The sequence below is a fragment of the Lissotriton helveticus genome, chromosome 1_2, assembly GCF_964261635.1.
Source record: "Lissotriton helveticus chromosome 1_2, aLisHel1.1, whole genome shotgun sequence".
Taxonomy (NCBI): Eukaryota; Metazoa; Chordata; class Amphibia; order Caudata; family Salamandridae; genus Lissotriton; species Lissotriton helveticus.
Window position 1 is genome coordinate 2,664,736 of NC_136058.1, and position 27,838 is coordinate 2,692,573.

Genomic DNA, 27,838 nt, shown 5'->3' on the forward strand with positions numbered 1-27,838 from the left:
CCGCACAGTTTAGCATTTGCCAATCTGCTCAGACTGCTGTGTTGAGCACATTGCCAGCACGTGGCCTTTAAAATATTGTTAGAAAGTACGGCTTTGGCACAGGAAGTCTCCTGTATTGCTCTGTAGAGCGTGCCTCCCTGTCCTATGTTGATCTCCTGGCAAGTCACTGGAAACTTGCTGTAGGTGTTCATGATCGTGACCTCAGTGAATATGACAACCATACATGTCCAGTGAGAGTTCTCCCTGTGTACATCGATTGAGACCCTTGAGCATGGCTCTGAGGTTGAGAGGAGGCATGCATGTGACACCCCTCTTTTACAGACAGTGGCTACTGTCCTCTCTGCTCAGGCTGACAGTTGTGGCAGCATCAATCTACACTCAGGGTACCTGCACCCATGAACCGTTTAGGAAGGGGTTTCCTACCGTCTCCCTCCTGGTAAAGTCTGTGCAGTCTCTCATACCTGGGTTCTTTTTCCCACAGTCATATCTGGGATGTGAATTTTGAGATCCAGTGGGGTCACTAGGTAAGGAAGGTGAGCCATTGCATTTAAAATGAGCTGGGCTGAGCTGGAATGTTCTGGCCATTCCAGCTCCCTCTATGCTCATCCCTATACCTTGTAGAAGCTGGATGGGTTGGAGTAGGCACTAGCTCTTATCTGTATTTAGCTCAGACTCCCTTTACTAGGACAGCCCCCTTCCTTTCTGATAGTTGATGGTTTAGGCCTCCTGGTCTAGAGTTAGTTAAAACACCTCTCTTGCGGGTAGGCCGGACATGGAGACTGGAAAAGAAAGCAGCAGGCCCTCCTCACGCACTGATCTGATCATGCAGTGACATGCAGGAAATATATCCCAGGAGTAGAGGGATACCCAGGATTCAAAAGTAGCAGACCCCTGATTGAATTGGCCTATGAATCAGGGATTTATAAAAGTCTGGCCTCATTGGCCAATTATTTGTTGAAGACTGTATTGGTTTTTGACTAGACTAGTGTTGTCGAGGATGTGAAGATCCAGCAATGAAATCCAAGAAGGTTTGATTGCAATCCTCCACCACCCAGGAACAGAGTTTAGGCTTACCCGTGATCAGGATTCGGTAGTCTGACCGAAGGAGCTGTGCTTCAGCTCATCAAGCGGCATTGCAGCAGAGAAGGATATATCTGTGAAGGTTGTATAGGTGGATTACTGTCTTGTGAAGCACAAGGAGACTGCAGACAGCTGCTCAAGATAAGGAAACTTGCTGCACCTAAACGTTGATCGAGAGAGGGAAAACTCTATACTGTCATTAAGGTGAGACGGTTTCACCCCTGACCCCTCCCCTGTGCTGTGGGAGTTACCATCTGTAGTTGGGAAAAGAGTGCCCAGTTGAAGAACTTACTCTTTAAGTCTTTGGTCCCTATCCCGGACTTGCAGTCTCCAGTTTTGTCCTTGTTTTTCCTACACCAGTCGTAAGTTGCACCATCCCCGTGGGTGCCCTGCTGTTAGAAACTTTACGGTACAGGTCCCACCCCTTTTTGTGTCATATGAGGTTATCAGCGTGGACAGGCACCCTGGCCATCTACTACCCTCCTACACGTAGCCCAGTGGCTACTGGACTAGTGGGGCTCAATGAATTGTGCCAAGACACCAGGCACTCCTAACCAGACTCTTGCCACCACCAGACTAGTGTCTGCACCAAGGACGTGTGGACACTTCTGTGGCTTTGAGCAGTGGGACAGTGGGTGGGCCAAGAACATTCGACTTCATATCAATTGCTGAATCCACGTCTCTGAAATATAAGTATTGGTACCATTGCTTTAGCCTTGAAGCGTATGCCTGTGCATCAGAGTCTTTACCTTGCAGCAACAACAGGCTAATTTCTGTTGCTATTAAGCCAATTTGGTAATGCTTCAGGGCGGAAGTCTAATAGGGACAAATCTATCCTCTTCCCTATGAGTGCTCTGAGATCTGAAGCGAAAAGAACCCTGTCTGTGTAGCAGTTCTAATGAAAGACTACGACACATCAATATCTGAAAATCTACATGGCACACTGTAAATAAAATAAAATAAAATACCTGTACCTGGACAGTCTACATAAATCTGGATAGCTGCCTCCCTTAGTATGTGACAACAGTGAAAATGATGACCCTATTTCTCAGCATATTTCAGGGCTGTCTCCAGTTCCCCAAACCGGCACTCAAGGAACTGCTCAGTGTTGAACTCCTTCATGTAGAGGCGAATAAGAGGAGCTGCTTAAAACCTGAAACATTAAAGCTCACAAAGAGGGCGTTCTGCTAGTATCAGATGTGTAGAGTGTTACTACTTAACTGCACAACTGTAATAAAGTAGTCTGCTAGTTCCTAGCTAAACATTGACAAGGAGTTGGTTCTATTCAGGGAACATGAGTTTGACAACTCTTTGTTCGCCGTCATTGTGCAGTGTACAGTGGTACCTATTATTTAACATTGGCAAGCAACAGTGGACGATAATCATTGACACAACTCTGTATCCCCCTCCTGCTCTTAATGAGGGCTTCCTCACTTCAGTAAGGCTTCAGCTGATGTAGATGTATTTCTTTGGATGGTGGATGGCTGTAATTAAATGGGTTACTTGGTTCTCATGATAAGCTCATACATTTGAGGTAGCCCATATGCCATTTAGAGTAAGCCAATGACAATCAATGTTACTGCCTGCATGGTGCACCTCACAACCCCTTCCCCCCCAACAAACACACACACATCCAACACACTCTATGCTTTACTAGACTCACCAGGAGACTGAAAGGCCATCCCAGCAATGTACAGAGCCCTCATGAATTAAATGACAGAAGAATCCCCTGGTGATTAAAATAAAAAATAATTGCGAAACACTCTTTGGCATAGAAGTCATCTCCAAGGTTTGGGACAAAGCCTTTGCACACTTGAAAAAAACGAAATCCACACGTAGATTCTGATTTATTCCAGTTCAATATACTGCATTGTACATTCATAACCTACATGACATTATTAAAAATGGAACTGACGAGGCGGAAACATGTCGCTGAACAACATGACATTTTTACATCTGACCTGAGCATGCCCCCTACTCGCCTCATTCTGCAGTCATACCAAATTGATATTTTTCAAAAACTGCAATTGTCCCTGAAATTATGTTTGCTGGGAACAACTAGCTATAAAACAAAAAATACATTGAGAAATAGAGCAGTGCTGCTAAAGCTGCCAATGACCAAATGAAGGATAGCCCTGAAGTGGATGAGTTAAGAGGGCCCTAATTAGGATGGCAAGATATAGATGAATGGCCCACTGCGACGGAGACCAATTTAAAAATAGTCTGGAAAAACAAATTGTAGGAAGACATGCTGAACTGGTAAACCTTTTTCAAAAACCTATTGTACTATCTGGAAAAGTTGCTTCATTGAACCCATTTCTCCTATGCTGTGGTTCAGTTAGCCCATTCCCTGTCTTGAAACTGCCTTAGCGTCAATACCATGTCTTTGCATTGGGGAGATAACATGTGGTGTACAGTCCTTTGACTACGCAGATGCCAGTATTTGACTGTGATGCTTGCTCTTTGTTATCTCATTGCCTACCTCCTTCCCTCTGAGTATGATCACATGCTTTAGATGTTTCAGCATGCACCTGACCACTACTTGATTATGTTATTATATTGTATGTACATGCCTTGCTCGTTCAGCCTTACACCGTTGCCTTGGGTGGTAATTTGAGCACTGAAAATTTGAAGCCATATTGCTAAACAATAATGTGACTAAATTCCTATTGTTTATAAAACGTGTGCTACATTGTTTCTTACAAATAAGATCTTATGTACATAGTTCAATGTTCTGACACGTGACACTTTCACTTATTTTATCCTTGTTTTTCAAAAACATAATCTGTGCTAAATTGTGATGCTTTTCCTTTTTTTTGTGTGTTACTTTTAGATCCTCCTTTGCTTGCTTTGCCTTGTGTCTATTATTGCTACGGAGCTCTTTACACGCATTAGCTGGTTTACTCAGTTAAAGCGACTTTTTATCATGAGCATCATCATCAGTCTCGGATGGAATTGGATGTATTTATATAAGGTAAATCAGAGCTTTGACAACAACTCCATGTCTGATTTAATCAATGAATGCAAGCCATAAGTCGATAGAACTGTGACTATTTTTTGCAGTCCCCACTAATTACAGTTGATAAATGGAAATTTAGGCAATATCTGAGCAAGAAGGACCATGACTTGTGATATGCGATTATAATACTGTTGCTATCGAGCTACAATCCACTGTTCATGGTAGCATATCGGCAACACCCACCAATTCTTCATTTGTTATGTCCACAATAATCCCCTCCCATCTTAGACCTGTTTCTGTCACTGAAGTCCACTGCTGGATAAGAACAGTGACAGATGATGCAGATTCATTTTCTACATTACTGCCAATCCGCGTGTTCTGAAACACGCAATAAACATTTATGTTTCTGATTCGGTTAAAAAATGGGGTCTGATTTAAAACATTTTCTGCATAAATTTGTCTTTAATTTTGCATAAAGGTTTTATATTGGCTATTTTCACATACTGCAACCAGAAGAGCTCATTTCGAAAGAAAATGAATAGAAATGTTGACCGAAACAAATCTGCTTGTTTTAGTGAGATCAAATATAGGTAGTGAACTCTAAAATCAAGAAATTAAATGAAAAATACATTGGGAAAGTCATATCCGAGCTTGTGTGTTTTTTATAAAGACAGAGTTGTGAATTTTCCGTACACACAGTTGAGTGTAGATTACTGTATACACTTTAGAGTTGTGAAAACTGGATAAACTTGATAAGTTAATTCTTGCCAACCATCAAGCTGTTTCGACTGAAGAGTCACATATGGCCGTCAAGAAAGGCAAAGTTGTCCTGTGGATGGTTTGCCCCTGTTTTGAGTCCCATAGCAGTTTCAGCTATGTCAGGAGATGATTCTTCTAGCCTTCCAGCCTAGACCCCAGGCTCACCTAGCTGAGAAAACATGATACTTTCTTGATGTTTATAGAACTCTCAATTACTCAGTGGAAATAACACCTTTCAGAGTAGCTGAACATGTTTTTTTATTTATGGTAGTATTTCCTTGCCCAGTGTGTATTCTTATAACAAACATTACTCTCTAGACACATCATGTGTAAAAATATGTCTATCTGCAAAGATGTTTTATGAAGCTTGTTTGCTTACAGACTGGCTGGGAAAAAGCGGTCTATTGTTGTAAGCTGTGGAATCTTGATTCCCAGAAAGAGAGAGTAGGGAGACAAAGTAAGGAAAAACGATTCGAATTTTCTTTGTTTTTACTTACCTTTCTTCACAACACTCATCCAACCATCCCCTCAGAACATAGGATATGTTGCAACCTTTAATGTTAGTAATAATATGTAGAAAATTATGAGATACATTTGCACGGAGAGCTCAAAGTTCCATCTATCTATTAGATTTTTAACAACATTTAATTAATGTTTCCCAATTACATTTTTCTGCACATTTGTTTGAGATCCTTGAATTTGTTTGATGAATTTAACTGTACTACTGGTCCAAAATCTTAAATGGTATTAGAAGAACAGCCAATACATGTTTTGAGAGATTTTGTCATCAGTACTGTAAATATTAAGTGAAAAAAACAAACAATACAATAATCTCAATACAGAAACCAAAGATTATATAATCCTACACTTGTATTCCATTGCAATGCTTATGACTATATAGGCATATTAGATGAGAAACTTAACTCGAAATACCTGCAGGAGGGGAAGCTATTGGACATGAAAAATCAATGGGAGCTATTGCAAACTATGCCCACAGACTTGGCACATGGTCACTGGGGGTAATTTTAAAGTTATATCATTCTTTCTGTATTCTCAAGGCTTCATATCTAAGTGAGGTATGGTGGTATACGGTGGCCAACAAATTACAGACCGCACAAAATAAATATTTTAGCCAAATTCTGAAAGTACCCCAGGATACCTCGTATTCTGTACACAAAGAATTAGGCACTAAGTACATATAGGATTTGGTAAATGTTAAACCCCTGTTGTGCTGGGAGGAGATTTGGTCTAGCGAGGAGTCCGGTATTAATTCAGGACTGCCTCTCACTCGACTATGCACTAAAAATCCCATTGTTAAGATATGTTAAGGAGATCCTCCCGGCTCTAGGTAGAGCAGATATTTTCATTACATATGACACAGTGAAGCCACAGGACAAGAATGTTGTTAAATAATTGTTTTCTAAATATGCCACAGCTTCCCGGGAGGAAAAGGAGCTTAGGAAACCCATGGTCAGAGGGCATGTCCTAGTTAAGTCTGTGCAGAGCATGGAGTCCTATTTATCTATTTTAACATGGGCCCACAACAGATTTTTAATTACCCGTTTTAGATCGAACCTGTTTCACCACTTATTGGCATCTCCCTCTGGTTTTATCTCACAAGTAGAAGATAGAGGTCCCTGTGGCTGCGACAATAGGTCTCCACAGGATACCCTACACTTTGTTTTCTTTGTAAATACTTTACGCACCCTAGGCGACTGTTTCTTAAACTGCTATTAAAAGAACTGAGATTTAGGCATGCCCATGTAGCTCTTTTGTATCTGCAACTTCTGCCTAATGTTCGCAGGCTTTTTAGTGTTAATTTTTAAGAGCTGCACTAACGTCAAGAAACTCTAGATGTGACTGATGAATACAAGGATATTTGCGATTTTGCAAATTTTTTTGGATATGCTGTTACAAATAAATTTGATTTTGTTTATAATTGTGGTTTCCTTTATGGTTCTGACTACTGCATGCCTGTGTAGCTCTATTATATTTGCAGTTCCCACTTAATGACCGCACGCTTTTTAGGTCTCGGCTAGTAACGCGCTGAAAGCGCTTTCTCACCAGAGAACTATAGTCGGCGTCTCAGCAGTCTGAGAACGACGAAGTGAGACAAGACCTGGCCGCGCGCAGCGTTTCCCCATAGGATAAAGTGCGCGCCGCCAGGTCTTGTCTCCACAGCGTGGCATGGCAGACCGGATCGCGACGCGCGCCTCTCTGGAATGCAGGGGGAGTCTGCAGAGAGGCGCGTGGCGCTGATAAACAGCCATGCTTTTTTTTTTTTCGGCCCGTCTCTGAGCGTGGAATGCGGCCGGATTCAAATTACAAACCGAGCATTTCTCATAGGGAAAAGTCCTGCTAGCTTGTGTTTTCCTTTTCTTTTTTACACTTAGTCACTAATCAGACTTATAACTTACTTTACTTATTAACTTGACTATAAAAGTGTGTTCGGTGCTCCTTGAGAGGGGTGCTGCCTGTTACATTTCTTTTTTTTTTGCAGTTTTTTTTATATAGCGCGAACTTGATCCGAATCGGGTATCAGAGCGCTTTACATGGCACTAGTTACGTTACTACGAGGACACACATTCATTTTGTTAGGCACAGGGAGATTACGTGATTTTCCTAGAATCACAGGAGGTCTGCTTTTTGCAAACACGATGGGCAGGTTTCATATTGGTGTTTCTTCTGGGTGAGCGTGGACTTTCCCGTTCCCTGTGCCACAACGAAGTCCAGTTTTCCGTTTCTCTGTCTGCAGTTTTGAAAATGCAGCGCCCTTGTGAATGCCTCTATTCTCAGAAGACGAAGCGATGTTTGCCTCTGTGCTCCGATCTGTGACAACGATAATCTTGTGTGTGTGCGGCTTCTTTGGTGGTTGGTATAGTCTAGTTCCTTGATTGGCTGCTTCGTTCCCAAGTGCCTTTCTCCTTCATTGTGAATACCTGTTCGCTGGAATGAGACACTGCACGCTCTGGTTCAGGTAGTTTCTCTTTTTGTTAGTAACATTGATACACTGATCCTCTATGCGTGCAGTGTCTCATTCCAGCGAACACTAATCTTCTCACAAGTGCAAGCATTACGGAGACTCTATCCCCTGATAGGAGGTAGCTAAGCAAGTCTTTAGCAGTCCCCAGCCTCCGAGAGGAGTCTTACTTTAGTCTGTTTTCCCCTGACAGGTGAAGGTCTTAAAAGAGACGCTTTCAACATTGCAAAGGCAAATATTGAAAATTCTCTCTTCAGTGCTTAATTTGAGCCGGGGGTTCCACCAGCACTTATTTTTCTACTTCAGACATTTGCCCAGTGCTAAAGAGGGTAAACAAACAAAGCAGAAAGACGAGGAAGAGGACGGTGGAAAACCCTTAACAGAGGGAGAACGCAGGAACTTGCACGAGTGATGTAAAGGGACATTGAGTCTCTAGTAGTGGAATTAGATAGGTAGTTAGATAATTTTTATTGCACAATTAAAATCATTGCAATCTTGCTAGTTTGAAATCGGTATGAAGTGCCTTTTTCCAGAATTATAAGAGATATATAACAGTTTGTCATCCTAGTATGCTGGGGATAAAAACGTTTAAACACCGCTTTATCAACTTCAAAACATGGGTATTGATGGGTATAACAAGCATTTGCAATGCAATAGGTCTCGCGTTATTAAAGTTTGAGCTATTGGCATTGCTAAATAATGCAACACCAATAGCTTTTGTTGCAGTTGGTGTTGCAATATTTAGCAATGCCAATAGCTCAAACTTAATTAACCCGAGACCTATTGCATTGCAAATGCTTGTTAGTATTATTAACATTATAAGCGCTGCACTGAGGCCAAGAAACTTTAGATGTGACTGATGAATACAAGGGTATTTGCTATTTTGCACATTTCTGTGATAGGCAGTTATCAAGTTAATTTGATGTTGATCTTAAATATGGTTTCTTTTATATGCTGTGACAACTGCTGAATAAATATGATGATTATTATTATTATTAATACGACTATATAGGAGGCCACATTTGTGCTTGTTTAATGGCAGATAAACAATATTCTTTGAGCTACTGCTTACATTGTTGGTTTTATTATCAGGTTAGGGAAGCATTAAGCTGCTTGCTTGCCTTTATACTATTTTAAAAAAGTACCATTGACTCAGAAAGACAAAGTTCCAGAATCAGGAAGAGAAACTGGAAGCAAAAATCCTCCATTATTGTAATTTTAGGATAGCTATATTTTGTATTCATTTCATGGCGCTGTGCAAAAATGCCTAGAGGCACAAATCTCATAAATAGAGCCATCTATAAGATGAGCTAATGTGATTATTGTAGATTAAATAGAAATGTGTTTAAAAAAATAAGCAGGAGTTTTAACAAAAGGATCTTGATACACAGCTCAGACTATAGAATATGGAACCTAAAACTAGGATATTCTACTAGCGGTATTCTTGTTACCGCTGTACTAAATCATTTGACTACATAATTGCATCAAGCAGTTCTTATCCTGTCCAGAGTTACTTTTATATGAAAACATCCTAATAGTAGCCTGTTCTTATTTAAATATGTCCAGAAATTTCTGTTAGTATGGACCTTCATTTCTTCTTATTTTCATTGTGCACGTTGCAACCACTACAAAGTACTTGTTGATCCTCATTCAGTCAGCAATGCATCTGTCTAAAATGACTGCATATATTTAAATGTTTATCTATGTATATACAAATTAACATGAAAACAAATGTTTATACTGCATATTCCTCCCTGTGTGTGCCTTTCAATTGGTTTTTAATCTAGTTATACTCAATAGCCAGATATTACCTTACTGTATTCAAATCCTGCTTAAAAAAGTAATGTAGTTCACTGTTTGTGTTAAGACCATGGTGATTATGTTCAATTTGTGTATCCAGTCGGATTCTTTTTCTGTCACTGCAAGTTCTCAATTGCCCCTTTATCAATTTTCTTCCATAATAAAAAAATACCAAATATGTTCATATCCTTTAACAAAGATTGAGTAGGTGAGACAATTTGTCGTTATCATCAAAAGCACTGTCACTGAAAACCAGATTGAAAACATGAACCATAATGGAATGCCCATGTTGTATCCAATCACAATTTGTTAGAATGTGGTAGCGCTTTCTGAAGGAACTTGGTTGTCATAGCAGAGATCTTGTAAGATTCCACCTCACAACACACCCCACCACCAATTAAGTGTGTCTGAGCAATGCACTGTCAATGAGGTCTCAGATATCCTCTAAGAGAGATGAGCAAGCCATGTAACGTAAACAAGAAACAAGCCACATCGCTCCACTAACAGTAAAAACGTATGGAAAACCGCCCCTAAAGCTATCCTTATTTGAACGCATGCTTATGTAAATTCCCATTTTTGGAGCAATAAAAATCAGACCTCTGAAATGTTAATTTCTAGTACTTCTGATCCTAAAGAAGAGTATTCAGTAGGCTCTATTGTAAGCAAAGAAATCTGCGTAGGACAGAAGTTTAATTTGTGTATGTGCGATGCCCCGATTATTGGTCCCAAAGTAGATAACAAGCTTCATAGTTTTGCATTTTTCTTTTAAATCACCTTACCAGGAAACATGTTAATTCTGTGTTGTGTAGCTTCAGTAAGGCATGAGATGCCATGCTAATGTCAACTATAGCCTTTCTATTTGTAACTTCCATGTCAACAAAGAAGACATTGAAACTCCCAAATAATGATATGCCTTCATAATAGCCAATTCATGCAGCCCAATAAATAACTAAATGCATTCTTTCTCCTATCAAATATCAAGTACCATGGAATTTGATAGGTTTGAGGTTAGTATGTTCTTTGTGATGTACGCTTCCAATCCATTGTATAAGAGTTGGATTCCTGCAAGCAATTGATCACAACGCTTAGTGTTGGAGGACAAAATGTGTGGTTACCCTTAAGTTCAGCTTCATACAGGCTGAGTAGAAGTGGAGTGGACCCAAGCTTAGTTTACATTTTGGGGAAGTAACACATACCTTTGACCAAGAAGAAGGTTACCAAGTTATCTCGCCTTGCCTTCAAACTGTCTGTAAGGCAGACCCTCTTGTCACACACATTTGTACCTTTGGAATTTCATTAATGAAACTGATGCTGCTCGGCTTTGAAACAGTGTTTGTTCAACTGAAAGAGTCGATACCAGTGACTCATTTATAGTTTTTGATGCATTATGCACATTTTTCTAATGTAGCTCTTTAATGCACGATTTCCACATTCACTGTTACTGAAACTTTAATGACCCAATATTTGAGAGCTACTTTTGATCTTTCTCTTCTATTGTTTTGCAGGTAGAATTTGCTCAGCGTCAAGCCGACGTTGCTAAAATGGAAAAGTTTGACAGCAAATGCAGTGAGAAAGTGGACTGGGCTAATAGCCTGACAGGTGAGCTGTTTATTTAAGTTTATTTCTTCCCGTTACATTAAAGGTTCATTTTTATATTAACAACTGACTTTCATTATGATTGGTCTCTTTTACACTGCCAGCTTTTTTGTATTATTTGGAAGTTATTACTAACTCAAGTTGAAATGCTCTGTAGCTGCATTGGATACTACATTGTATTACCATTGACTATTGGTCCCAGGTGGGGAAAACTCATAGTAACAAGATTACAATTGATTTGTTCAGCCTACTCCGTGTTCATTATTGAAATCCTTTTTTATTTTAATGTATTTATTAAGTGTTTCCATATCACATAGCATATACAGCATTCAATGTTACAATGCAATGTAATACCTTCAAATACAGAGAAAAAAAAGGAAAAAAAAGAGAACATAAGAACCATATCAATTGAAAGGACACATCAAAAGGAGAAATAAGAATAACAATCAGGTACTCCCTTGAGATCAATTTTTAACACACAAGTCTACACAATAGCCACGCCTAACCTTTGCCATCCAATGTCCGAGTATAATAGGATACTAGTTGGAGCCCGCCCGCAATAATTACCCATCGCTCTGTTCACACTGAGCCACTAGATATTCTCTCAGAGGGGCCCAAATGTCCGAAGGTCTTGAGGACACCGGTACCTCCTCGGCATACAGTTCTAGTTTCTCCCGGCAGTATACCATGTTTTTGAGCCACATATCCACTTTCAGGCACATTCGACTATCCCACATGAACAGCACCCTCCTCTTTGCCAGCACCAGAGCCAGCCTTACAAATCTGCCCACTGGCTCCTTCAATCCAGGCACATAACTCAGTAGACACTCTAGTGGTGTGCAGTTAATCACTAGATCAGTCATGGTGTGTAGTAGAGTGAGAACCCCTTCCCAATAGTGGTATACCGGCCCGCACCGTAGTGCAAGATGGAGAAAGTCCGCTCCGCCCTGACCGCACCTCCTGCAACAGTCCGAGTCCCTTAGCCCAAGCCTGTGAGGGGTGTGGTATACCTGATGGAGGAACATCAAATGTATAATGCGTAAGTTGCTGTTGGATGTCAGTCGCCCTGTGAGCGTACAGATTTGTTCCCATATTTTGTCATTAATCAGGGGGTCTAGCACCACATTCCAACGTTCCAAACTATTGTCCACCCCGCGAACAGTCTCCTCCTGCACTGCCCTATATAATCTGGTGAGCAGCTTCTTCCTAGATGGGGCGACTATTATCAGCTGAAGCGCCTGTAACACTTCCTGCTCATCAGGGAAACACATGTAATGGTCCCTCATCGCCCTTCTGAGTCTGTAGCAGGTGTACTGAAAGAGTGGTGTAGGATTTTGTATGTAGCTCCGGTCAGCCCCAGCGATATACTTCACTACAACATATAAATCGCTCAGGGAGTAAGACCAGCCTCTCTGAGGGCCGTGATGGGGCCCTTCTCTCCAGCCACAGATAGAACAGAGTGTCCCTCTATAGGCAGTGCAGGCGCATATAAAGGAAGTTTATGAGCACATCTCCCAATCTTCTGCCATGCAGAAATAGTGGTGTCTATCGTGTTTAGTTCCGCTCTGGGCGAATGTCTATTAGTGTGTGTAATAATGCTTTTCAAATGTACAGGATACGCATCGCCCTCTTCCACCGCTACATGTGGAATGAAATCGTTAACTCTGAACCAGAAGTATGTGTGTTGAGCTTGCCCACATAAGTAGTACGCATATAGGTCTGGAGCATTAAAACTCCCTTTCTCGAACGCTAGCGTCAACTTATGCCAACCAATCCTCGGCTGTTTGTTCCCCCACACAAGCTTCAGCAGTTGGGTCTGGATTGTTTTAAAAAAAATGCTTTGACAGTTTTATCGGAATATTACAGAACAAGTATAAAAATGTGGGAAGAATGATCATTTTTATCAACACTTTGCGGTCCACCAGGGACAGATGCAAACAAGCACCAGCGGTCAATCTGCTGCACCAGCTCTGTATATGCACGGCCATAGTTCTCCCTGACGACGAACTCGGGTCCCGATGTAGCCAGACCCTAAATATTTGACTGGTTCTTCCGACCATACAAGGGGATATTCCACCTGGGGCGAGACTGTAACAGGCGTCAGGAGGATAAGAACCAGTTTATTTGCAGACCAGAGAAGAGACCAAATTTGATGTATTCTCGCAAGACTGACGATAAAAAGCAAGGTGGCTCTCGGACATAAAGGACCATGTCGTCCGCATATAGGGAAATTCCAACCGGCCGAATATGAAAGTTCAACGCGGCCGCCCAAGGTGTTTGCCGGATTTTGCATGCCAACGGTTCCAGAACAATGGCAAAAAGGAAGGGGCACAGGGAACAGCCCTGCCTAGTACCACGTTCTATGTTGAATGTCTCTGACGTGAGTCCACCCACCCTAACCATCGCGGAGACGTCAGTATAGAGGACTTGAATCCATCGAACAAATACATGAGGAAATCCCATCCTATTAAGAATATACACCATGTACTTCCACCCTATCGAATCATAGAGGACAGCCACAGCCGGCTAATTAGGATTGAGCACATGGAACATGGCAAATATCGTGCGTAGATTAAAGGAGGTGGACCGCTCCGGAATGAAACCGGATTGATCCGGTAAAACGAGTAGTGGCATCAGAGGCTGCAATTTAGTAGCTAAAATCCTCACCAGTATCTTCGCATCCAAATTTATCAGAGATAATGGGTGATATGAGTCGCACCGTGATGGAGGCTTATCTTTTTTCAGTAGGGTAATGAAAAAAACACATAACAATTATGACCTGCGTAATTTAGACAGACAAAACAGTGTGAGACATAACAATTGTCAAATACCAATGTACATCCAATCTGATTCAAAACAGTATGCTTCATACAATGATTCAATCTGTATTTAACACAATAGTGTCAATCCTTTAGATTGTACTCCTAGTAGCGTCGACGCGTTTCGATGGCTTTCCACTTGTTGCACCATCATTATCAAGACAATAATTAAATCTGTCTCTGCATAATATGGTAATTTCCTCCCTACATGAAATAAATATACATAAAATCAGTAAAATGTTTTTACTGATTTTATGTATATTTATTTCATGTAGGGAGGATTGATTGTTGGGTCAAGGGAATCTTGTTTCTCCCTCTCCACAGCGAACAGGGGCGACAGTTTGTCGGCTCGGCAGATCTCCCGAAGCATCCGCTCCATATAGTCCTCCAGACGTTCCAAGTTGGTAGATTCTGAAAGGCCGAAGACGCGAATGTTGTTGCGCCTGGACCTCGCTTCAATGTCTTCATTCTTGGCTTGTATAACCACAAGGAGCTTTGTGGAGCTTTGTGATATCCGATGTTTTCGCAGCTACTTGCTGTAGGCCATCCTCCGCATCAGAGATGCGCTGTTCCGCCTCTCCTATTCGGGCTACCTGTTTGTCCAATTCTGCTGAGAAGGGCCTCAATTTTCCCATCTATGGCCTAGAGACTGGCCTGGATGGCAGCAAATGACTTCTCCAATGCAGTGGGCCCCTGCGATGTCGCCTCTGATTCCGAGTCTGAGGCCGCATTGTGTGCAGGTTTACGACCCTTACGTAATTCAAAAGTTTGGCGCGGTTGATTCTTTTCCGGTTTACCCAAGTTGTGCGTCTCCACAGCCCTAGATGCGACGTCTACAATTAGGTGGTGCGCCGCCGATGGTCCGGTTATGAAGCCCAGGTCGTGTGAAACTGAGTTAGCTGCTCCTCACACAGTTCACCCACAGCTCCAGACCCCCATGGCCAGCGGCGCGACGAGCAGGTAGAAGTACCAGCACTCCACAACTCGGGGCTTAATCTCCCAGTGTCCACACATGTCTTCCAGCCCAGGTAAATTCCCACGGTACTGTAGGTCACACAGCCAGTTGCCCAATTAGGTTACAGAGCCCCCCGAAACTGGCTGGCATCAAGCAGCTTGCAGAGGGGGGAATATGTACCAAGCTACACGATGAGGAGTCAGCCGGCGTTGATGGATTGTGGGCCTCCACAATAAGGCCACGCAGCACAAGTGTTCGCAGCCAGCCAGTCCGCCTGCAATGGTGGCGAACAGCAACTCCACACGCTATCCCCTCTAGCAGTGCACACCCCCGCGGTCAAGCCAGATCAGGGCAGCCAGTCTGGTCACTGTTATCTTGCAGGTGAGAATCAAACGTCGGCAGCCGCAGGGGGAAGAAGGCGCCAATCCAATAATGCAGGGAGGATCGCGGTAGCGGCCCGTTTCCGTCTGCGCGGCCCACTCATGACCCTCTCCTCAAGTTGGCGCCGGCCGCTTGCGTAGCTCCAGCCGCCTGGCGCATCCCACACCAGCTCCGCTCACCTTCGGCGGGCGATAGCTCGGCCCCCCACAGCAGCAGAGTCAAGCGCAAGGCACCACAGTGAGCCGGGCGGTTCCCGCTATTTTCCGGTCTGCACCGTGCACAACAGCAACGTGTTCTCGGGCAGCTATAGGGTATAGGGTCTCACTCTTTCAGTCCGCCGCCATTTCACAAAGGCCGGGGCCCGCTCCACACTCGCGATCTCGTCCTCGGGCGCCCGCCGCGGCGCAACGCACACCCAGCGGTCGAGCACAATGTCAGCAGCAGCGTCCCACTATTGATTGTGGCGGTTGGCCCAGCGGTGTCAGGATAATTGCAGAATAATGAACGGCGGCCGGCAGAGCAACACTACCGTGCGGCCTTTTTGCTGAGCACCAAGCCACGCCCCATTGAAATCCTTTTTTGAGCTCAAGTTGAGAAACCTATGAATCAGATATCAAAGTTTCCAGATAATTAAATGCCTTCAAAGTAGCCTATTTATACTGCACTAAAAAAATCTAAATTTACTGTACTGATGAAACCTATGGTAACAGTAAAATGTGTTGTAACCGGAGTACCAGTCAAAGTTAGCAATAACTCAGTCCTCTAAATGAGATGTTTGCTTAACAAAAGGATTGTAAGAGATTATTTTACAAATTTGAAAGTTAATGCAGGCAACCTGTGCACACACAGCCCTTCTGTGCGGCACTGACTATATATCCTCTGTACACCGCTTTCCTTTACTTCAACTAGAAAAAAATGATTATGCAAAACAACTGCGTAAATTGCGACACTTATGTTGTATGGGTGTTACTTTGAGAAATAATGCTAGAATTACTACTTTGAAACACAAAATAGCGGAGTAAATGCTGTACTTTCAGCCACTGGTAATTAACTGGGGCTCCATTCCAGTCATTCCATCATTGCGATGGTTATGTCCAGACATGGGTCCTATGGTCACTGTGTATATGATGGTTACTGTGTACATGAATCAAGCTGTACCGCAGTGATGGGCCAGAAGGCGCAACCTGGTCTAGGAGTGCTCATTCCCATTCAGAGGGAACCTGGCCTGGTAGTTTTGACTGGACCGGACCTGTTTGAGCAGGACCAAGCCTGATTTACATAAGCATGGTTTTCCCTGGAGTGGCACAGTGGGCAAAAAAGAAACTATAAGATTAATTTAAGCATCCTATCCATAAACTTCATGTTTTCCTCAGTGCTATGCTCTTAGGGGCAGATGTACGAAGCTTGCATTTTGTGAATCGCAAATTGCTTCAAATTGCTACTCGCAATTTGCGACTCGCAAAATGCAATTCCCAATGGGGTCGCAAACTGCATGCCTCATCAATATTCATGAGACAAGCGCAATTTGAGTCCCTATTGGAAATGTCTAGCACTCACAGGGATGATGGCCTGCTGGGGTCTTCAGACCACCATGTCTGTGACTGCTTTTTAAATAACGCATTTTTTTTTATTAAATGCTGCCGTTTTCCTTAAAGGAAAACGGGCTGCATTTAAAAAAAGAAAAATTAAACTTTTCTGTTTTATTTTTTACGGGCAGGCAGTGGTCCCTGGGACCACTGCCTGCTCTTAAAACATTTTTTGGAACCCATTCACAAAAGGGAAGGGGTCCCATGGGGACCCTTCCCGTTTGCGAGTTGCTTACAAACCTTTTGAAAAGGGTGGTAAACTGTGAATGTTTTGCGACCGCAAATGCGGTCGCAAAACAATTATACATTGGTGTGAGACTCACTATTAGGAAGGGAAGCCCTGGCACGACTCTTCCTAATAGCGAGTCGCAAACCAAATCTGGTTTGTACATGGGACTGACCGATTTTACGGTTGCAAACAGGCCAAATTCCGTTTGCGACCGCGCAAAACGGTCGTACATCTGCCCCTAAGTGTAGTGCGTATGACCTAAGCACCCTGCAAGAATCAAGTTGCACCTCACAGTCTAGTCCTGGATTGCCTGTTTTCCATTTAGAGGGGAACTGGCTTGGCTGTTTGGGTCACACTGTTCCTATTGGAGCAGGGCCAAGCCTGATTTGCCTAAGTGTGGTTCTTGGTTGGAGTGGTACAGTAACAAGCATAAATTGAGAGGCAAGAATTCCAACAGAAGATGCAGCTCCAAGAGGCCAGTCAAGTAGCTGCTCAAGAGAGACTTCAAGGGACTATCAAATAGCTTGCTGATGTGATCTCATCATCTCGTGTTCAACCCCATATTCAATCTTTATTTCTACAGAAACATAGTCTGAGTGAAGTTCTGGAGCAATTTTTGTTGTTGAAGATAGTTGCTGGAAATGCGACCTGGTACCTGGAATGCTGGGGAAAGTACATTGCACCCCTGTTGACTGGTGAAATACAGGCCACAAATCAGACAGCAAATCTGGAGGGTAATATTCCATATGCAGACAGCAAAACGTGATTCTGGAGAAGTTTGGATTTGATGAAGATTCATACCAGACTCAATTTGACAGCATCAAACTGGAGCCCTGTGAAACACGCTGTCAGTTATTCCATACGAAACACCAAGCCAATGCGTGGTTAAAGACCTCCGCTTCTCCTAACGTTTACTTGCACAAATCCCACTCATACAGAAAAACAGGTCTGGCTAACGAGTCTTCTCCTACATCGCTCCTGACATATGGAACAACCTGCTCCTACACATAAAAGGCTCCTCCTTACTTCAATTCCTCCAGAAGCTGAAGAGCTGGCGTTTGAGCAGGCCAACTAGTACTACTAGGCCCTAGTGGGTCTAGGCTCACACCTCCACAGCGCCTGGATACCCTTCCGGGAGATAGTGCACTCTACAAATCTGCATAACGTAACTACCGATGTGAACATGCAAAATAGCACTCGAACAATTGATGGAAGCCCTACCAACCCTGATGCAAGTATCCTACTCCCTCCATTACTGAAATAGGGGACCTGTCCTCATCATATCAAAAACTGAATATAGTTGAGTCAGAGATTGGTGCGCCACCCAAGAAAAAGCTGTCTACGAGGAGAGAGGGTGCCCAGCTAAAGCACGTATTTGGGGCAAATGGTTGGGACCGTTGGTTTGATTGTCCATTGCACGGGTGGACTGATACCTCACGCGACCAGAATGGGGAGATCACTTGTAACTGTATTAAAATACCTAATATGTCAAAATGGTGCTGTCTATGGTGTTATTTCTAAAAATGCCAATAAAGTTGGTTATCAAAAAGAAGTTTACCGTCACGTACCTTGCTTGTACATCAGACGTATTCAAAGGTCAAGCACTAGTTCTTGGATGGCCAGTGTAGTTGCCATGTTTGTTGATACATGTTCCTCATTTTTTGCACAACTTTCTTACGTGGTAGAAGTACTCCAAGGTATAGAGTGATATCTTTGTGTCTTAAGAAGCAGATATAGTTTTGCAGCGTGAATCTTTCTGGATTCACTATGCTGTGCATTATTCCGCGGTCTTGTGGTTGGGTCCGGATTCGTAGTCTTTTCTTTGTTTTTTTATTTTTTTTTTCGTAGTCCAGGTGGGCGTCGGCGTCACACCTCCTTGGGTGCATTTCCGGTGACGTCGGCATGCTTCCTGCGGAAGCTCCCACTCTTGGGCGACATCATTAGATTCTTTTTTTCCGCGGTCGGGTCTGGATCGTTCCCGTTTGGGCTCCAGACATTTTTGGAGAAAGAAGAAAGAAAAATACAGAAATTGCAAAGAAAAGGCATCTGAAGACTCCAGGAGACTTCATCGACGAGGAGTCAGCAAAGGAGAAGGAGAATTCATCGAGATCTTCGACGAACGTCGACGAACACGCGACCAGGGAGGCCCTGAGCGCTCGATGATAGACAATACGCCGTTCAAGTTCTGCCGTAACTGCCACCACAAGTACGCGCAGAAGGACCAGCACCCGGTATGCAACCTTTGTCTACCGGAAAATCACGAAAGCGAGGACTGCAACGCCTGCTCCGCCTTCGCCCCGAAGACCCTTCGTGTGAGAGAGAGACAGAGGGTAGCGCACGCCACCCTGCAGGGGAAGGCCCCAACTCCGTCCCTCTACGATCTGGGGATGTCTTCCGAGGAAGAGGACAACGCTGCCGCAGAGGACGACAGCTACACGGTCGTAGAGACCGATTACACGAAGACTTCTGATAAGGTAGGAGACTCTCCGGCCCCCAAGAACCCGAGAGACTCTGAGTCTCGAAAAAACGAGGGCAAGGCCCCGAAAGCGCCGACGCCAAAACACCTGGCGTCCGCGAGTACTCACAGGCCCAGCGGATCCTCTGAGAAGGAGTCCCCGGCGCCGAGAGCTGTTGAACAGCAGAAGTCGTCGAAAATCGTCCCCCGAAAAGGATCGATCGACGCCGAGGGAGAAGGACCCTAAACTACCGACGCCGACCAGAGAGACAAAATCCGGTTCGACGTCGAAAACTTCGGCTCCGAAAAGCACGGCGCCGAGCCAACCGCTGAAAAGAGCGGCCGAACCATCCGACGCGGAACACGCGGCCGAGATGGAGAAAAAGAGAAGGCGCCTCGAGGCCGAAATGGAAAACATCTTGCAGCGGAAGAAAGAATTCGACGCAAAGATGAAAACCTTAACGTTCCCACACAAGACCAAGCCACCAGTGGTGGAGGTGGTCGAGGAGGAAGACGAGGTCGCCGAGGAACAGGACCCAGACGTCGAGGTGGTCGACGACCAGGAAGAAGACGAGAATCCCTACGATAGTTACAACTATGGGGAGGAAGAGGACAGCAGGACGGACGCAGAGTCGGCCCCCTCTGACTTACAGGAGGTGGATTACCAAGATGTCGAACCCCGACAGCCCGGAGGAGGCGGTCGACACATATCCCTCGAGGCCCTCGCCGCCGGACAACATCGGGGCCTACAACTCGGTGATAAGGTCTGCCGCAGCGGCATTCAAACTCAAGCTCGATGAAGAGAAGCAGAAAGCAGACTTCCTTCTAGAGACATTGCTCCCCACACAAACAAGGAGCCAGTACCTGCCAATGCTCGACAGCGTCTTGGCTCAAGGGAAGGAAGCATTCAGGGAGCCCGCAACATGCAAGGCAGTAACTCCCAGAACAGAGAAGAAATACAAACATTCCTCAAAAGACCCATCCTACATTCAGGGAACGGTCTCTGCAGACTCCATTATCACGGCCACAGCAAGGAAGAGGGCTAACGTACCCACTACTTCTGGACCACCACCGGATAAGGAGAGCAAGAGGATGGATCTGGGCAGAAGGATTGAACGGAACGCCGCGAAATTCTTGCCTTAAGACGGCCCTGGATGGAGCAGACACCTCCAGCAGGCTCATGATGATGGGTGTCACTGAATGAAGACACGCCTGGCTCAGGTTTTCAGGTTTCAAACCAGAGGTGCAACACAGCATCCTGAACACACCGTTCAACGGCGACACGCTTTTCGGAAGAACAGTTGATGAGAAGCTCAGCCAACTAAAAAAGGATAACGAAACAGCAAGGTCCATGGGAGCATTGCAGTTCAGAGGCAACAAAAGGGGCACCCCGTCACGGAGGCCTTGCGGGAGAGGTGGAAACCAGCCAGGTACATCACACCAGGCTTTCCAACAAATGCACCAGGCAGACTCGCAGGCTCAGCAGGGTCAGCAGAAGCAGTCCTGGCAATACCAACAAAGAGGCCAGTCCTTTCGATGGAGAGGAAATGGACGTGGACAGAATAGAAGAGGGGGACAGCAGCCCGCCTCTAAGTGACTTCAAAAAACTCCGTGTGCCCACCCACAGAAAAGATCCCAGGGGGCAGCACGTACAGAGGGGTCAAGACAAGCTACACATCTACGACCACATAACACCAGTGGGAGGAAGATTACGATTTTACCTCCAAGAATGGAGAGAAATCACATCAGACAAATGGATCCTCAACATCATCCAATTCGGATACTGCATAGAGTTGGAGGGGAGGCCAACAAGCAGAAAACCAAAAAGAAAACCACTAGCAAGCAAGCAGCTAGAGTGTCTTCAAGGAAAGAAACAAAGGAATATACTCAACGTACTTCCTGGTACCAAAAGTAGACGAGACAATGAGACCCATTCTGGACCTAAGGTTCCTGAACAAATTCATAAGAACGCACAAATTCAAAATGACCTCCCTGCAAGAGGTGCTCCCGCAATTGCAGATCGGCGACTTCATGGTCACGATAGACCTCAAGGACGCCTACCTGCACATCCCAATGAACAGAAAGCACAAGCACATGCTCAGGTTCACCATCGGAGAAAGCCACTACCAGTTCACGACACTAGCCTTCGGGCTAAAATCAGCACCAAGGGTCTTCACAAAGTGCCTCGCAGCAGTCGCAGCGCACCTACGAAGGCAGGGAATACACGTATACCCCTACCTGGACGACTGGCTGGTGAAAGCAAACTCATACCAGAAATGCAAGCAGCACGCACACACAGTGACGAGCACGCTCATAAGCCTGGGGTTCTCCATCCATTGGAAGAAATCATCAATGGAGCCGGAACAAGTGAAGATCTTCCTGGGAGCACAGATCAACACCTTACAGGGCAAGGTGTTCCCCAGCTAGAAGAGGGCGAGGGCGCTGGTGAAGGAAACTCGCCTCTACCGGAAGGGACAAGCTCGGACAGTGAGGACTGCGAGCAAGATCATGGGGATGATGGCATCATGCATCCACCTTGTACCGAATGTACGTCTCCACATGAGACCCATTCAAGAATGGCTACAGGAGCAATGGTCACAAGCTACAGACAGTTGGGAGGATCTAGTGGTTGTAACGCACGCAGTGCAGAAGGAGATGACATGGTGGACCATGGAGAACATAACAAGGGGAAAGCCTCTAACGCCCCCAACGCCAACAGTGACCATCACCACAGACGCATCCCTGAAGGGATGGGGCGCTCACATGGAGGAGCTCAAGGTGAGGGGACTGTGGACGCCAGCAGATGCGACAAAGCACATCAATTACCTAGAATTGAAGACAATCTTCCTTGCACTGAAAGCTTTCCAAACAAGACTGTACAAGCACAAGGTGTTGCTACAACCAGACAACACCACCGCGATGTTCTACATCAACAAGCAGGGGTGCACACAGTCAGCCCCGCTTTCAACGCTGGCGCAGGAGATATGGAGATGGGCCGTTCCTCTCAAGATAGACCTGCTAGCCATACACCTACCAGGGAAGGACAACATACAAGCAGATTGGCTCAGCAGACAGACATCTGCATCCCACGAGTGGGAGCTCAATGCTCAAGAGACAAGGTGGCTGTTCGACAGATGGGGCAGGGGCGTAACACAAGCCCCCGCAGACCATGCATTGCGGGGGGGCCCCGCGCTCCTGAGGGCCCCGGCCGGGCCCCTCCTCACGTCACTCACTCAGCAGAGCAGTACAAATTACAATACAATACGCTGGCCTGTAGGCTGGCAGTAGTGAGGCTCTTAAATGGTGCGCAGCGCTGCCGCCTCGGCGGCTCGGCCGGCAGGGGGCCGGGGCCCCTGCGAGTATTTGAGATGGTGCGGGCAGGACTTTGTGCGGGCCGCCGGGCCCCCCCCTGGGAGACTGGCTGGAGTGGGTGCCGTGGAGTCTTGTAAATGGTGCGGCCGCCCGCCGGCCGGGGCCACCCCCTCTACTAGTGACAGTCAGTCAGTCTAGTCAGTGTCAGTGACAGTGACACTGTTCGAAATCATGGTGCGTGCGGTGCGGGGCCCCGGCCGGCCGGCCAGGCCCGAGTCTTCGATGGCCTGGGCTGCTGGGCAGGGGGCCGGGGCCGGGGCCCCGGCCCGAGAGCAAGTCCGAAATGGTGGGGTGGCCCCCTGGCCCTGCCGTGGCCCCCCGTCACCTGACCCTGTGAGTGAGTGTCGGACTGGAAGGAATCACGGAAAGTGAAAGAATGAAATGCCTGTCCCGCGGCCCGCCGCCATTTCATAGAATCAGGCGGGCTTAGACTAAGATAAGTTATCTTATTCTTAGTCTAAGCACTGCCGCCTGATTCTATGAAATGGCGGGAGGCCGCGGGACAGGCCTTTCATTCTTTCACTTTCTGTTCCGCACTTCCGCCGCCGCGTATGCGCGTGGGGGGTGTGGGCACTAGGGCTGGCTGCTGCTGAGTGGTGGTGAGCAATGGGGCAGCCCCCAGGGCACGCACAAACATCATGCGCCAGCCGGGCCAAAAGGAAGCAGCAGCACTCAGGTGCGTGTGGGGCGTGTGCGTGGCATCAGGGGCGCCCGGGCGTGGCGGCGCCATTAGCCATAGCCATAATTTAAAGTGAACAGCAGAAGACAACGAACCGAACGAACAACTTCGGCCAATCTGCCTAATCCGACCTTCTAAGACAAAGAAAGCAGCCACCAGGCAGCCCGCCCACGCTCAGCCTGTGACTGTCTGATTTCCAGTTCCATTCCGAACTCGAAGTAAGTAGTTTTGCTATGACCCGTCACCCGGGCGGTCCCGGCTTCAAGGAGGAGGTGCATGGCCATGGACCAGGCCGCCTTGCTTTAAATTAGAACATTGTTTTTTCCTCGTGTAGTTATTCATGGTTACCGGGACACACGGTGTGAACGAGAAAGAAATGAAGCGCAAAGACACACATGGCGTCCTCAAGGAAAGTTAGACTACTTCGATCGCTTCCTTAGCACACATGCTGTTCCTCATTTGTTTTGCTCACTGTAACAGTGAGGCTTTTTTCATAAAAGCTAAATACATATTAAACCAGGGCAGTTTGCTTTTAATTTTCTTGCCTTCAAACTTCTCAGTTTCGATTACCGGAATGATGATTTAAAACACTCTTCGATGGTGTTGCTGTAAATGGTGATATATAGAAGAAACACGCCTAGGCATCAACTAGCACCCATGGTTTTAAAGATTATATAGGCACATTTTCTTTTTCAAATGTTGATGTTGCAAAAAGGGCAGATTTGTGTGGTTGCTTTACATGAGTGTCTGTTGTATTGATATTTTAAAGCTATGCCAACCTTAAGCCTTGAGAAAGCCTTGAACCTCCATTCCATGATAGGGTAAATCACATGTTGGTTGGGAAAAAGGCACATCACGAACCTCTATGGAAAAACATACATTAACAAAGAAACTTGAAAAACAGAATGAAATGGGCAATAAATAAACACTTTTAACTGATTAACGCTATATGACATAGAAACATGAATGGAATGAAAATGAGCAGTTCTAATGAGTGAATAATGCTTCTTGCCTACAAACAGAGCTTTATGGCCCCTTTTACAGGGAATGTTGAGTGTGGATTCCTTTCAGTTGCCCCTACACAGATTGTCATTCAAGACTGGGTTACAATCACATACTCCTTCCACTCCTTTGTTACTCTCATAACAAGCATTTGCAGTGCAATAGGTCGCACAATTTAAAAACTTTGACCTATTGGTATTGTAAATGACAATGCCTTTTATTATTGCAGGTTTTTTAAACACATAAATAAAAGGCATTGTCATTTACAATGCCAATAGCTCAAAATCTCCCAATTGCGATACCTATTGCATTGCAAATGCTTGTTTCCTATTCAACTAATATTTTTGCCTGTTCCATTTTTTAATTTGGGGGGGTTGGGGAGGGGGGGGGGGTACTGTTATTTCTAAACTTCAGGGGAGTACCCCCAATATGGGCTGCCTTGCATTTGCTCTTTCTTGTGGACTGTTCCGTGCCCAGTTTTTTCATGTGGATTGTTCGAGACCTTAATTGCTTGAAGGCCTTGCATAGGAGGACCAGGATTCGCCTAGCATGACTGCAGATCGCTAAAGCATATCAATTAAATGAGTGCTAGGCCCCACCTTCTGCCTAAAAATTGCTACGTTCTACTGTAAGTACATTTCGATCTTGCAGTTGCATATGGCTAGAGAGTGACACAGTGTGGTCCTATGGTGTTCTAGTCGGAGATATCCTTTGTTTTCCCACAACAGCTGTACGATGGACTGTATAACGAGCCCTCTGACTATAACTTAGACTTGGTCTTCGACTGCGACAGAGCGGTGGTGGGTACAATATGATGAGTTCTATTAACCCAGCTCCGGTGGCAGTCAGAAAACCCTAGATGCGCCAGCCAACAAAGAAGTTATGAGCTGGGAGCTGGGGCCGGCCAGCAGACCCTATAGAGGCATTTCATTAAATGTTGGAGGTGTCAATTCAAAATGTACCAGAGTTTTGGGTGGTCGGGCAAAGTGGTGGGCGGTGGGTCAGTGGGCCCCCTCCATGTACTTTGCAGGGGGGCCCCCTCAGGTTTCGTTACGCCACTGAGATGGGGAACACCATCAGTGGACCTGTTTGCCACACGCCGGAATGCAAAATGCCGAAACTTCGCATCCAGACAGCCCGAGGAGGGGTCACTGGGGAATGCCCTATGGATAGATTGGTCCGGGACATTTGCTTACGCCTTTCCCCCGATACCACAGATGCACAGAGTGCTGAGCAAGTGCAGAGCGAGCAACATGACCCTGATACTGGTCGCGCCACAGTGGGCCAGACAGACATGGTACTCGCAGATCATGGGGATGACACAGTGTGCACCCCACAGATTCGGCAAGAGGAAAGACCTACTCTCCATGCAGAACGGAGAGGTGCTACACCCAGAGCCAGAGAGCCTGAGCCTAGTAGCGTGGCTCCTGAGGACATAGAGTTCGCACATTTGAGACTGCCAGAAAGCACCCTGAGGGTCCTTCGGGAGGCACGGAGGCCAAGCACTCGGAAGTGCTACGTTGCGAAATGGAAAAGATTCACAATGTGGTGCAGAAAAGAAAGACTTCACACTAAAATGAAGAAGGACTCCACAGTGCTAAAGTACCTGACACACTTGCTGGAGAAGAACCTTAGCTCATCCTCGTTAAGAGTTCACTTGGCAGCGTTAGTCGCCTACACAAGGGGAGAAACGTGCAGGAGTTTCTTCACCTCACAGGTGGTGAAGAGATTCCTAGAAGGAGCGAAAAGGATCGCACCACCCAAGCGGGTGCCGCCACCTGCATGGAACTTGAACATAGTCCTAACGGAACTCATGAAAGAGCCCTTTGAACCACTTCACAAGGCCTCCCTAAAGATGCTAACTATGAAAACAGCTTTCCTGGTTGCAATAACGTCCTTACGCAGAGTAAGCGAGCTTCAGGCGCTGACGCTACAAGAACCCTACATACAAATACACAATGATAGGGTTGTGATGAGGACTGACCCACACTTCATGCCGAAGGTGGTATCCAAATTCCACATGAACCAGTTTATACAGATACCGACTTTTTTCCAAAAACCAACAACTAGCGCAGAGCGAGCTCTGCACACCCTGGACGCCAGAAGGGCAGTCATGCACTACATTGAGATGACGAAGGGACACAGGAAAACAAAACAGTTCTTTGTGTCATTCGCCTACAGTTTCATGGGAAAGGCAGTAACCAAAAAGACTATTGCACGATGGATCGCACAGACAATTCAACTCTGCCACAAACGTGCAGGACAAGAGCTAGCAGAGGGGACACGTGCCCACTCCACTAGGAAAAAGGGTGCTACAATAGCTTTCCTGGCTAACACACCCATACAGGACATATGCCTGGCGGCAACATGGGCTTCGGTGCACACGTTCAAGAAGCACTACGGTGTGGATATACAGATGAACAAGGAAGCACAAGTCGGACAAAAGGTGCTCCAGCACATATTCAATAACCAACGCTCATCTTCCACCCAGCCGCCACAGAGATGAGAAACCGCTACAAAATCTATGCACAGCATAGTGAATCCAGAAAGATTCACGCTGCAAAACGAATAGTTTTCTTACCTGTCGGTGTAGTTTTGCAGCTTGAAGATCTTTCTGGATTCACTAGCGAACCCACCCACCTCCGCCAGAAAGATGAGGCTGGAGAGAGAAGAGGTGGATATACAAAAAAAAAAAGGTTTAAAAAAAAAAAGGACTTATAAGTACAAAGTGGTAAAATATCACCTAAATAGAACATTGCCATTACTTCGGAAACGAAAGAAACACGGAAAAAAAGAACCCGAAGATGGCGCCCAAGAGTGGGAGCTTCCGCAGGAAGCATGCCGACGTCACCGGAAATGCACCCAAGGAGGTGTGACGCCGACGCCCACCTGGGCTATGAAAAAGAAAAAAAAAAAAGACTACGAATCCGGACCCAACCACAAGACTGCGGAATAATGCACAGCATAGTGAATCCAGAAAGATCTTCAAGCTGCAAAACTACACCGACAGGTAAGAAAACTATTCGTTACTTCCATACTATGTGCAGAACTATATGGATGTAGCAGATGTTTAGCCTTCCTGACTGAGTGGATGAAGGTCCTGGAAGCAGGATGGTATTGAGTAAGAGATTCTTTGAACAGCCTTTTTTAAAGCAGGGCCCTTATCATTCCAGAGTGTACTCTGTG

The 27,838-nt window shown here is 45.5% G+C and overlaps 1 protein-coding gene across 2 annotated transcripts in view; it reads left to right on the forward strand.

Moving 5' to 3' along the window:
• The window catches only part of CLCC1 (chloride channel CLIC like 1), a 253,171-nt gene that overhangs the window by 121,550 nt on the left and 103,783 nt on the right, over positions 1-27,838 (forward strand). For both annotated transcript variants that reach the window (XM_078668256.1, XM_078668264.1), the window contains exons 6-7: positions 3,914-4,054; positions 11,084-11,177. In XM_078668256.1, the coding sequence (XP_078524382.1) occupies positions 3,914-4,054; positions 11,084-11,177 (235 nt within the window). The remainder of the gene's footprint in view (positions 1-3,913; positions 4,055-11,083; positions 11,178-27,838) is intronic.